At 41.7% G+C, this 12688-nt stretch overlaps 2 protein-coding genes across 10 annotated transcripts in view; one reads left to right on the top strand and one right to left on the bottom strand.

Moving 5' to 3' along the window:
- Nucleotides 1-6944, top strand: part of ZFP1 (ZFP1 zinc finger protein) — a 66555-nt gene extending 59611 nt beyond the window's left edge. For 5 of the 9 annotated variants that reach the window (XM_033843922.2, XM_073796805.1, XM_073796804.1 and 2 more), the window contains 2 exons: nucleotides 3020-3146; nucleotides 4773-6944. In XM_033843922.2, coding sequence (XP_033699813.1) covers nucleotides 3020-3146; nucleotides 4773-5851 — 1206 coding nt within the window. In that variant the 3' untranslated portion in view covers nucleotides 5852-6944. Of the gene's footprint in view, nucleotides 1-3019; nucleotides 3147-3323; nucleotides 3533-4611; nucleotides 4743-4772 lie in introns of those variants that run through there. The other 4 variants (XR_012328284.1, XM_033843926.2, XM_019941019.3 and 1 more) reach the window with 4 other exon arrangements.
- A 153-nt stretch (nucleotides 6945-7097) lies between these two features.
- LOC117308982 (chymotrypsinogen B) overlaps nucleotides 7098-12688 on the bottom strand; it is a 64935-nt gene continuing 59344 nt past the window's right edge. Inside the window, exons 8-9 of the transcript XR_012328285.1 lie at nucleotides 9560-9654; nucleotides 7098-8349 (exon numbers count right to left, since the gene is read on the bottom strand). The gene's annotated coding sequence lies outside the window, so the exon portion shown is untranslated. The remainder of the gene's footprint in view (nucleotides 8350-9559; nucleotides 9655-12688) is intronic.

Genomic DNA, 12688 nt, shown 5'->3' with positions numbered 1-12688 from the left:
CTCAGGCATAGATGACCCACCGCTGGCATTCTCTGCTCCCATGCCATGTGGCTAAAGAGTCCTATAAGATGTCATAAAATAATACTATTGGGTTACCTGAAAATTTGTGCAATATAACTAGGTCATTTGTAGTGCTCAGACCTTTATCTCACTTTTTTCTTACTTTCTGTGACTTTTCCTGAGGCTACGAGTTATGAGTGGGAGATGGTGGAAAGTCACTGGGGCATGTATTTTAAAGATGGTGACAAGCGTAATGTAGATTTGGAGGTATTTGGAAAAAGGAGTGGTTAAGGAACTGGAGGTCATAACTGAAGAGGACAGTTACATGGATTCAGTAGACAGGGAATGTGAATAGGTTAAAGAGGATTCTTGTACTCAGAAGTAAATTCGTAGGTGAAGATTTTAGACGTTTAACAGTTTGAAGTGTTGAGGTCTGCTCTGGGTGTCAAATACACTAAATACACCTCTACTCGTGGCCATAGGATTTGTGCTCCGAACACCAAATTGATTCCACATCAAAACTGCATCTGTCATTGACAAAAGTAAGTCTTTGAGGACGGTCATGTTTGACATCCCTTTTAGTCCTATACTATCAGAATTGTGTTTTATCTCTAATTTTTGGAGGTTTTTTGTTTGTATAGAGTATGGAAAACAGCATTGTGAGAAAAAATACAAAATATTTTCATATTTGATGGTAGAGTCATTTCTAAATCATTGTAACTTGAGCCAAAATGGTGTGCCACAGGTTTATTAACCCTTGTTGGTCTGGCAGCGATGCAAAAGTTCTTATTATACTTACCCTGTGGCCAAGTGAATGTAGATGATTTTTGAAAGTTATCAAATGGTCTTCAATTTTTTTCCTTATAACTCTTCTTGGTTTTCATTACAGTCTTGGTTTTCTAGCTCATGACTCTTCATGTTTATATGCTTCAGCATGTCTTTTGTTCCACGCGGATTGTTTACTGTAGTGAAAAGTGTCATATATACATTCAGACCAAGAAATAAAAGTTAGCCAGCATTCTTGAAACCCGTGTGAAATCTTCCTCTGTAGCTGGAATTAGTTCCTTTTCATTGCTTTATAGTACTGATGGTTTTAATGTACCACGACAAATTAATCTATTGATGAATGTTTGTTTTTCCAGTTTAGGGCTCTTATGTAAACTGCTGCTGTGGATATTTTTTTATTGAAAGTAATAGACTTAACTTTTAATTATTTTTTATTGAGGTATAATTGACATAACATTTTTAGTTTCAGTTGTACATTATTTGATATTTGCGTGTACTGTGAAGTGATCACCACAATAAGTCTAGTTAACATCCATCATCACCAGTTATAATTTTTTTTATGATAAGAACTTTCAAGATCTGTTAGCAACTTTCAAATCTGCAATACAGTATTATTAACTACAGTCCTCATACTGTACATTACATGACTTACTTTGTAACTATAAGTTTGTACCTTATGGCCCCTTTCATGCATTTCTCCTACCTCCACTCTCCAGCCTCTGGCAACCACCAATCTGTTCTCTGTATCTATGTGCTTGTTTTTCTTGCTTTTAGATTCTACATAGAATTGAGATCATACGGTTTTTGTCTTTCTCCGTCTGACTTATTTCATATAGCATAATTCCCTCAAGGTCCGTCCATGTTGTTGCAAATAGCAAGACTCCCTTCTTTTTTATGGCTGAATATTCCATCCGTGGATACTTAGGTTGTTTCCGTATGTGACTTTTGTAAATAATGCTGAAATGAACATGGGGATAGTCATCCTTCAGTATCCTAGGGGCGTTGGTTCCGGGGCCCCCCATGGATACCAAAATATGCAGATACTCAAGTCCCTTACATAAAAGGCATAGTATTTGCATATAACCCATATACATCCTCCCTTATACTTTAAATTATCTCTAGATTACTTAAAGTACCTAGTACAATATAAGTGATAATAGTTGTAAGTGTAAATAGTTGTAAATGTCTTTTTTTATAATAGCCTTTTTTACAGGTGTGGTGATATTATTTCACTGTGGTTTTGATTTGTATTTCCCTGGTAATTAGTGATTTTGAACACCTCCTGTACCAGTTGGTCATTTGTATGTCTTCTTGGGAAAAACGTCTATTTATCTCCTCTGCCTTTTTGTTTTTTTTTTTTTTTTGCAGTACGCGGGCCTCTCACTGCTGTGGCCTCTCCTGTTACGGAGCACAGGCTCCGGACGCGCAGGCTCGGCCATGGCTCACGGGCCCAGCCGCTCTACAGCATGTGGGATCTTCCCGGCCCGGGGCACGATCCCCTGTCCCCTGCATCGGCAGGCGGACTCTCAACCACTGCGCTACCAGGGAAGCCCTCCTCTGCCCATTTTTTAATTGGATTGGGTTTTATTTTTTTCTTTGCTATATATTAACCCCTTAGCAGATACATGATTTGCAAATATTTTCTCCCATTTGGTAGGTTTTGCCTTTTCACTGTGTTGATTGTTTCCTTTACTGTGCAAAAGCTTTTTAGTTTGATGTAGTCTCACTTGTTTGTTTTTGCTTTTCTACCCTTTTTATGGCTTGGATATGGTAGAGTGATCTTTATTTATGCCTGATATTTTATCTTATAATTGAGATTTCATCTTCTGCCTTTAAATATTCAAAGCTTTAATTAACTCTTTAATATTGTCTAGTTTGAGACCACAAAAATAATACCTATATGAGCATCATCACTAACTGGTAACATTAAATACTGCATAATAATGTTTATGTAACTGTCTTCATATGTACATCTTCAGAGGAGAAACAATGTTTTAGTAATCTTAAATACCTGCTTAATAATGACAGCACCAGAGATACAGGGGAATCTGAATAAATGCTTTAACTATTTATAAAAATATTTTTTGGAGACATGACAAAACAGTTGGTATCACATGTAAGTTTTTTTAAATGAATGATTCTTTTACAACATGGTAAGAGTAAGTTTTCATATGTCCTTCCTGCATCACCAAATGCTGATCATTTCAGAATGAATAGCAATATGCCATTTCAGGGATCAGTGTCATTTACGGATGTGACTGTGGACTTCACCCAGGAGGAATGGGAGCAACTGGACCCCTCCCAGAGGATCCTCTACATGGACGTGATGCTGGAGAATTACAGCAACTTACTATCAGTGGGTAAGGACAGCTTTCAGGTGTAGTTCGCAGTTCAATGTTGCCTAGTAGTGTTTAGGTCCTTTCTCAGTTACCAAAAATTATAAGATTCTGAATTGCTAAATGGTTTTGGTGTCAAGCTTCATGTATTTAAGCTGAGAGAGAGTGCAGACTCTGAAGTTCTACCTTCTTTATTTTCAGGCTTTCTGAAGTCCAAGCAGTTAGGAGCTGTGTTCCATTATCAAGTTCTCTGATATTATCAAACCAGATTTTCATGTTGGATCAGTGAGAAGAGTTATGGATACCAGAGTTAGAATTTCCAGTTCACAACTTTCTAGGGAAGATGTGGAAGGTCGGAAGGAGAATCAGATAGAAGCCAGTGGAAGTAATATCCTAGAGATTGTGAATGGGTTGGTATCTTTGAAATATTTTTTAGGAATCTATTTTTCAAATCCCTAAACCTTTAGAGGTAGCTGAGAACAGATGACTTGTGCACCTCATATCCTGAGTCATACCTCCAGATATCAGTCTCTTGCTGCTTAACGTTTTTCCTGTTTAATTTCTATAGCTTTTCACCTCTCACACTCAAGCCTTGATTCTTGCCTAACATGTTTTAAACCTTTGTTCAGTGATTAGTTCCTCTTTCATTAGTATTCTCACTTAGCCAGAATGGTGACTTCTATATTTTAGGTCATGGGAATTGGCTTAGTAGCCTCAAGGAAAATACAAACTTTTCAGTACAAGAGTGATGCAAATGGCAGCAGGATCACAAGAGTCAGGAATAACCAGTAATACAGAGATCAGAGTAAAGGTTCTTAAAGCATAGCTTGAGGCCGGGTAAATTTGATCCTTAAGATTCCTTCAAATAAAAGCAGGGACAAGATTGGTTTGAGGAAGAAATTAAACACATGAAAAGGAGAAATACAGGATACAGTGATGGAAACACTTTCTCTCTCCAACAACTTCAATAGAAAAAGTAGTGCAACCCGCAGTAGCAGTGAGCAATTCTGTCAAAAATATCTTAGATCCGTTTTATATTTCCTACAGAATCTATGAATTTCTGGATTTTGCCTTCCACTTGGAAAAGTCCTACTTGGGAGATTTGGAGCTCTGCATAGGGTTCTCTCTGCAAACCTGTGAGAAAGGTTGCCTTTAGGATGTTATTGGTGCAGATGAAAGAAGGAGAGAAAAGGGGAAGGAGCCTCGAGCATGTAGGTGAGGTGGCCATCCGACCACAGTAATTCAGAGTCTCAGTGTTGGCTGCTCAACTTAGACCTGCCTGGGTTTTTTCCCTTAACGTTTCCTTATTTTCTTGGTCTGTACCAACTGGTGTCCTTGAGGACACCAAATAGACTTTGTCTCTGGAATTGCCAGCCTTCTTACATCATTTGTTTTTATTTATTTCCCTTCACCCACTTTTAAGGCCGTTTTGTAATCTGGCAGTGCTATTTGTGCCCATTTTGCCACAGGCTTTGTCTTTTTCTTTCAGAGTTTAAGAGCTAGGAGCACTTGGAACTGGGGACTTTTTTATACTGGAAGACTGGGTCCCAAACTAAAGAGGTAGCCCTACAATGGAACATTTGTGGAGTCTTCACATTCCGTAACATTGTGGTGAAAGGGTTGACAGATATTTCATGTGCTCTTTCCTAGAGGTATGGAAGGCTGATGACCAGATGGAGAGGGACCACAGAAACCCAGATGAGCAGGCAAGGCCATTTATAATCTTTAAGAACCAGACCCCAATTGAAGAAAGAGATAATCTCTTTGGAAAAACATTTAATCTTAGCACAGACTTTGTTTCTTTAAGACAAGTACCCTATAAATATGACTTATATGAAAAAACTTTGAGATATAATTCAGACTTACTTACTAGCGATAGAAGCTATATAAGAAAGAAAGACGACGACTGTAATGGATTTGGAAAAGCACTCCTCTATCTGAAGCAAGAGAAAACCCATACTGGAGTGGAATACTCTGAATATAATAGAAGTGGAAAAGCCTTCAGCCATAAAGAAGGCATTTTTAAACAGAAAATCAGAAATTTGGTGCAACCTTTTATCTGTAATTATTGTGACAAGGCATTCTCATTTAAATCACTCCTTATTAGTCATAAGAGAATACATACTGGAGAAAAACCTTATGAATGTAACGTGTGTAAGAAAACCTTCTCCCATAAGGCAAACCTCATTAAACATCAGAGAATCCATACTGGGGAGAAACCCTTTGAATGTCTTGAATGTGGAAAAGCTTTCACCCACCAGTCAAACCTCATTGTACACCAGCGAGCACATATGGAGAAGAAGCCCTACGAATGCAGTGAATGTGGCAAGACCTTTGCCCAGAAATTTGAACTTACTACACACCAGAGAATTCATACTGGAGAACGACCCTATGAGTGTAATGAATGCGCCAAAACCTTCTTCAAGAAATCAAACCTCATTATACACCAGAAAATTCACACAGGGGAGAAACGCTATGAGTGCAGTGAATGTGGAAAATCCTTTATCCAGAACTCACAACTCATTATACATATGAGAACTCATACCGGAGAAAAACCCTATGAATGTACTGAATGTGGCAAAACATTCAGCCAGAGGTCAACTCTTAGATTACATTTGCGAATCCACACAGGAGAGAAACCATATGAGTGTTCTGAATGTGGGAAGGCCTTCAGCAGGAAGTCCCGACTCAGTGTCCATCAGAGGGTTCATACCGGGGATAAACCCTGAGACTGCAGCCAGGTTGTACTGTGAGAACCCTTCCAATAGGGAGAAACCTTGCAAAGGTGCTGAAGGAACATGGGAACTCATACTGAGATACAATCTGTCAACTCAAAGTGTGTAAAAATGAGGTCCCCTAAGAACAATATTGTACTGATAGTTAGGTATATGATACCCAACTAAAGAATACATATCAGAATATATCCAATTGTAAATAGACGTACTTGGCTGTATTACAGTGAGTTTTTTAAAATCTTGAATAATTCATTCAATAATGAAATATTCTGGGCAGCAAGCAGCATAAAGGAGCTAGAGACAGTACCCTAGGAATTCAGTGGTTATGTGTGAGAATATGCCACCAAAAAAAACTATTTTAGATCTGCACATGTAAATTTAACAGACACTAAGAGTTTGGAATTCTTGTCTTGATAATCAAATTAGGACACATCAAACATGATTTTCCATACTGAACATGTGTTTTTCAGTACCTTTACAATCCTGTCTGCATTCCAGATGAAACACATAACAGATTTCCATAGCATGTAGCATATGTTTTCTCCTCCTCGCTGGCATATATAAGTTGGTATGACCATTGTTATTGAGCTGCCTCTTCAGTCAACAGAAGACAGTGTTGTTGAAATTTTAACCTGGGTTTGCTGAAGATTTCCTAGAAGTATTATTGACATAAATGTGCAAGTGTGAGATAATTAAGAGAGACTGAAGAGTGAAAGGCAGCAGATGTGGGTTCTGTCACTCAGTGTGCACCAGGGAATAAATGGGCTGTGTAAAGCATAGCCACACCCATCATGCTCTTGTTATTTTCCACTGGGATATTTACATACAAATGCAAATGCATGTCTTTTACCAAAATATTGTATAACCCAGAAACTACATGTATTTTTGGGTGTTTCGCTATTTCCCTTAATATTTTATAAATTGTCTTGCAAAAAATAGGATGCATATGTAGTGCAAATGTTACATTTCAGAGACTTTAGAGGAAAAATAATTTAAGAAACTGTCAATAAATGTCTTATATTGCTTTTTAAATTTTCCATGTGCTTAGTCCACTTTAGAAATAAATTTTTGCAGAATTCTCTTTAAAGGAGGCATTTCTTCCATGAATTTCACTATCATCAACCAAAAGCATTTCCCTTTGGAACCTGACTTAGCGTAAGTTACAACTTTGCTTTAAAGGCTCACAAACACTTCATAAATTAGACTTTAGTGATCTCCCCATATATTGATTATTAACCTTTAAAAATTTCTTATTTTTGCATAACTCAAAGATTCCATTTTAGGCTTGATTTCAAATTCACCAGTTCCTGTCCTTATCCATCACAAATCATGCATTAGAATTGTAAATGGCCACTGTAACTGGCCTTTTTTTCTTTTGTTTTTGAAGATTATTGATGTGCTATGACTGTATATGAATGTGAATGATTTTTCTGAACAAATTTATCAGAATATCCGTAGTCCAGTAAGTCTTTGTCTTTCTAAATTGTCATCTTATCTATAGTAATGGCAAGGAAGCAAGGGAAGAGGTTAACTTCCTACACTGCTGTTAGAAATGCAGATTGTGACAACCTCCTTGGAAATAATTGACTCTGTCTTCTAACGTTAAGAACACACATGCAGTTGGCTCTTGAACAGCACCAGTTTAATATGCGCAGGTCTGCTTATACACGGATTGTTTTCAGTAAATGCTACAGTCCTACACAATCCATGGTTGGTTGAATCTGTAGATGCAGAACCTTGGATACGGAGGACTGACTTTATACTTGGGTTTTTGACTACACTGAAAATCCGTGCCTTTAACCCCTGTGTTATTCAAGGGCCAACTGTACTCTTCAACCCAGCAGACTCACTTCTGGGAATCCATCACTAAGAAAAAAAATAACGTGCCAGGACCTAAGACTATGTGTTTATCAATGTATATTGTAGTTTTTGGTAAGGACAAAAAAGGAAACAATGTGAATGACCATCAGTAAGGGAATGATTGAACAAACTGTGGTAAAGATATACCACAGCTGGACAGTATTCCATAGGAAAGAGCGTTTAGGGGCAAATGCCACCAAGACAGATGGGGGGAGGGGGGAGAGAAAAAGTGTGTGTGCGTGCCTGTGTGTGTGTGTGTGTGTGTGTGTGTACACCAAATTTTGTAAAATAAAAATCTAAAAATGTTGTGTTTATGTGTATTTGTATACGATTTTATGGGCCTGGAGAGTAGAATTCTCCAAAGTCAAAAATATAATTAACATTAATTTCAATGGAAAATTTTTCATGCATTCCTTAGTCTCTAACATTTGTTTATTCTGGAATACCAACATAACCCATTTAAGTGGACACAGTTAACTAACTTGAGTTAACATAGCATGACATAAAGCAGTTCCCTTACTCTGTACGGTGGCCGGCTGCTGTGTTCTGCTCCAGCTTTCATGGCTGTGTTGTAGTCTTGAGCCTGGGTTCTCAACTAAAACACATATTTGACATTGTTGACATGATGGAACCTTTAATACAAAAAAAAAAGACTAGTAAAGACAGAAAAACCAATGAAAAAAATGCAGGGAATGCCAAGGGTATCATTACTCTAAATTAGCAAATAACAAATGCTTTGAGAAAATTCAGCATAAACACCTTTACAATTAAACAAATGACCATAGGGGTGACTGTCCTTTCATGAGCTGTTTGCTCCCAAGGCCTTAGAAATCCAGATCAGAACTCATAATTTTTTTAAAAAGTGCCTTGTAATCCTCATATACAGAAGTGGTCTTAGAGGAGGAGACTCCTGAAGACGAGTTCTTATAGCCTGGACATATGACTTTATTTCACCAACCTTACAGCAAGCTAGAAGGCAAGTTGTCATTTCACTGGTGAGGTGCAGGCCAAGAGGCGGGACAGTTTGCACAACAAATTCTACCTGTCTGACTCCAAAACCCATGCCCACTTACTTGACCCCGTGACATCTTCACTCCACTGATTTTTTTTTTTAATGTATTTATTTTTGGCTGTGTTGGGTCTTCGTTGCTGCACACGGGCTTTCTCTAGTTGCTGCGAGCGGGGGCTACTCTTCATTGCTGTGTACGGGCTTCTCATTGCAGTGGCTTCTCTCGTTGCGGAGCATGGGCTCTAGGTGCGCAGGCTCAGTGGTTGTGGCTCACAGGCTTAGTTGCTCCGCAGCATGTGGGATCTTCCCGGCCCATGGCTTGAATCCATGTCCCCTGCATTGGCAGGCGGATTCTTAACCACTGCGCCACCAGGGAAGTCCCCACTCCACTGATTTTAATTAGACATTTTCTTTCCATTTCCATAGATATCTTCTTCATAACTAGAGTGCTTAAGTATTTTAACTTTTCCACATTGTTTTATGCTCTATAAATCTAAAGTTGGGAACATCTTGGTATAAAGCCAGTGTGGCTAAATGGAATTGGTGTCACTCTACTGTTGGTAAGTATCAGGACTAGTCAAATGGGGCATAAGGTGACAGCACCATAGGCAGGAGGCACAAAGCTCGCAAAGACATGGAAATGTGAGACACTGGGTCCTCCTCAGGAGGTGGGGGCTTCGTGGGGTGCTGCTGGAGGTTTAGTCCCAGCCACCCCTGCTGTCTCCCCTGTCACATTCACTACTCTCGCCCACAGTCCATCTTCATCTCTTCAGCTGAGTGACCTACATAGAGCCCTGTGCCATCCCCAGGCCGTGTGTGGCTCAACCCCTTACCTGATTGTCACAGCAAATCCTGCTGGCCAAAGTACAGTGGACTCTTGGGACCTGGTCTCCACTCGACAGTCTTGCGACTTCATCCGGTCTGTTCTCTGGTGTTTGGAGAAGGAAACTCCATAGCTCATCCTGCTGAGCACAGTCAGGGAACCACGGCTGGGATCCCTCTGCTTTATTTTCCAGACCTCAGCTGGATGGTAGTGACCATCTTCTCCTCAGGTCTTAGCTCTCCTCCTGCCCCCAGAGAGAGGCTGCCCTTCTGCCTCAGACACACACATTGAATCATTTCATGTATGACACATGTTTTAGTAATGTAGAACCCACCTTCCTCGGTAGTATAAGGACTGTCAGAATGTTAAACAAAATGCAACTAACAAGCCAAAACATATAAAAATGTTAGGGACTCATGTGAAAGAACCCAGAGATGGGTACTGAAGAACCTAAGGGAGCATAAAACCCCATGAGACATCTGGACCATGGCTACTGACACCAATCATGGCAGCAGATGAGGAGACATTCATTCCAAAAAGACACTGTAAGCACCAACAAGGGAGCAGGCACTGTGGGCTTCTGGGGATATGCTGGTGAACAAGATAATACTATGACAGAGGACTCCTGCCCTTGGGGCATTTACATATGAGCAGCGCATCTCAGGAGCAGACAGACAACCCAGGCAGAGGATAGGTTCCCTGAAGCTGGAAATGCAGGTATGGGCTGGGCCTGTCCCTGTGAGAAAAATGAGAAGCCATAGTAGGGTCTTAAATAAGAAGTAGCGGCATCTGCTTTTTAAAAAGTAAATGAGCTTGATACTAACTGGGAGGAGAATTTGGGTAGAGCTGCCCAGAAGCAGAAACCCCCTCTCAGGAAGAGAAGCCTAAGAGATGGCGTTCTGCCAATTCATAGCTCCCATCTGACTGCTTTCAACAAAACTCCTTCAGAGAGTAAGCAGTGTTTCCTCCTGTTACTGACTGTTGGCAATTAGTGAGAAACCATCTTGCAAGGATCCAGGTTCACTTCCTTCTGCCTTCCTAGATCTGTTCCTAGTGTCTTCTGGTGTTTTCCCTATTCCTCCTGCCTCCAGCCTATCCAGACCCCTGAGGATTACCTATGCCCACCTCAGAACTGTGGAATTCCATGCCCTGAAAAACATTTACAGTAGTTCATGCAGGTTGTTTGGGGGTGGGGCTGACATTAGCACTTTTCCTTTGTCTGGTTGATGCTGAATGTGGGAGGAGGAAGTTATTCTGTGTCCCTGCAGGTTGCTGAGGCCATTACTGAAAGTGAGAAAACTTGGGGCAACAGGTGGGGCTTGATACCTCTTAGGGAGATGAAGAGACACCAGGGCTGAGCAGAGACTGCCCCCTGAGATACGGGGAGTCCTGTCATGCGGGAAGTATGCACTTGAAGATAGCAGGAGGCCTGTGGGACTGTGGCCTCAGATAATTTTGCTCAGAGCAACAGACGGTGTAATGTTGAAAACAAGCCAGGCTTTGTCTGTGATGAGGACCTACGGGCGGGCCTGGCTCTGATCAGCTGATTTGGCTCTTCTGGGTACAAGAGCAGCCTGAAGGGTAGGCACCGGACGGCTGAGCCTGAGTAAGGAAGAGGCAGCTGCGGGTTGCCCTGCTGAGACAAAAACTTTCATCGATGGAGCAGGCAACCTAGAGGAGCGGGTGGAAAAACGTGACCTCAAGGGGGTCAAGCTGGTGAGGATGTCAGTATGGCTCCCCTGTGGCCTCAGGAGGTCAAACAACAACAATAGCGACTGCCACCAGACCAGTAGTCGTAGTGGTCATAATAGTGAGACAAGCTGGGACCTGGGACCCTGGGCTGCAGTGCTTACACCTGGACAAACGTCTCCTGGAGCAACAAAATACGAAGAAATTATAAGGGACTAAAAACCCTGTGCTCGCACAGTTGGGGCAAATTATGGACAACAAGGTACAAAAAGACAAAACCAAACCAAACCCAACTGCCACTTCTGAAGAGCTGGGAGCAAAAACAGGGTGTTGGGAGCAAAAGCAGGGTTCTGCGCATGCCCCCTGCACTCACCACCACCAGAGAGGGGGCAGACCAGCTAAGCCACCCCTCCAGCGTGACCCCTGGACACACCCCTACCCTCACCTCATATAAGGAACCAGCTTGCCTTATATGGAGCGAGAAGGGGAACCTTTATGGAGCGAGAAGGGGAACCTGTTACTTTTTCTCGCTCCCTCCTGCTGCAGCAGGGGCCCCAGTAAAGCCTTGCCTGAATTTCTTGTCTGGCCCCTATTGACTGGGGAAGGCCAAGAACCCTGTTCTGTATCAGACTTAGTGGCACCCATCGTGGGGCACTTGGCCCACGTTGTTCCAGGGAGAGGATCTGGGCACCTCCAGGACCACCGAATGCAGCTTCCCTGTGAGTGGCAAGTGGCCACCTGAACGTCTTGTGTCAGCATCACCACATTTGGTAAGTCTGCCTTCCTGGCCCCTGGGGGCCTCAGTACCCTCATTCAGGCAACGCTTTCCCCTCCCCTTTGTCCATTTCCCTCTCCTGAAATCTCTCTACTTCTCCTTTCTCTGTCCTCTCCTACTTCTGACCTGTGGTTCCGAGAGAGTGGATGTTGGGCAGCTACAGCATCACTCCTCCCAGCTTCTGAGACCTGCTCCCTCTGGCCGACAGTGGCTCACCTTCATGGGTGACAAGCAGAGGTGGGAGAGGCTCGCCCCACACCATGCTGACACTGGTCCAGCAGGCTCTGCTTGATGGGAGATTTATGAACGATAGAGGTTCATACCTCATATTGTGTACTGGCTGGAAGTCCTATCGTCCCAGTATTCCCACCTTTACTACTGTCTCTCTCTCTTTTTCAGTCTTTTCTGTTCCTCCTCCCTTTACTTCTCCATTGATCCTTATACCCGCACTCCCATCCCCTTTATCCTGAAAACTTCTTGTTTGTGTCTTTAAGTTTTTGTCATTGGTGTCTTTGTTTCATGTAGTTTTGTCTGTCCAGCTGCTCCTGCAAGTCTCTGCTGAAATTGTGGGCACGATGGAGCATTTAAGCCTTGAAATACAAATACAGCCCACATTACCTGAGACTCCAGCCTTGGGTTACTTGGTGGGATTTTAAAGAGCAAAAAAGAAAAGAG

The sequence above is a fragment of the Tursiops truncatus genome, chromosome 19 (assembly GCF_011762595.2).
Source record: "Tursiops truncatus isolate mTurTru1 chromosome 19, mTurTru1.mat.Y, whole genome shotgun sequence".
NCBI lineage: Eukaryota > Metazoa > Chordata > Mammalia > Artiodactyla > Delphinidae > Tursiops > Tursiops truncatus.
This window is presented reverse-complemented; position numbering and strand designations above follow the sequence as displayed.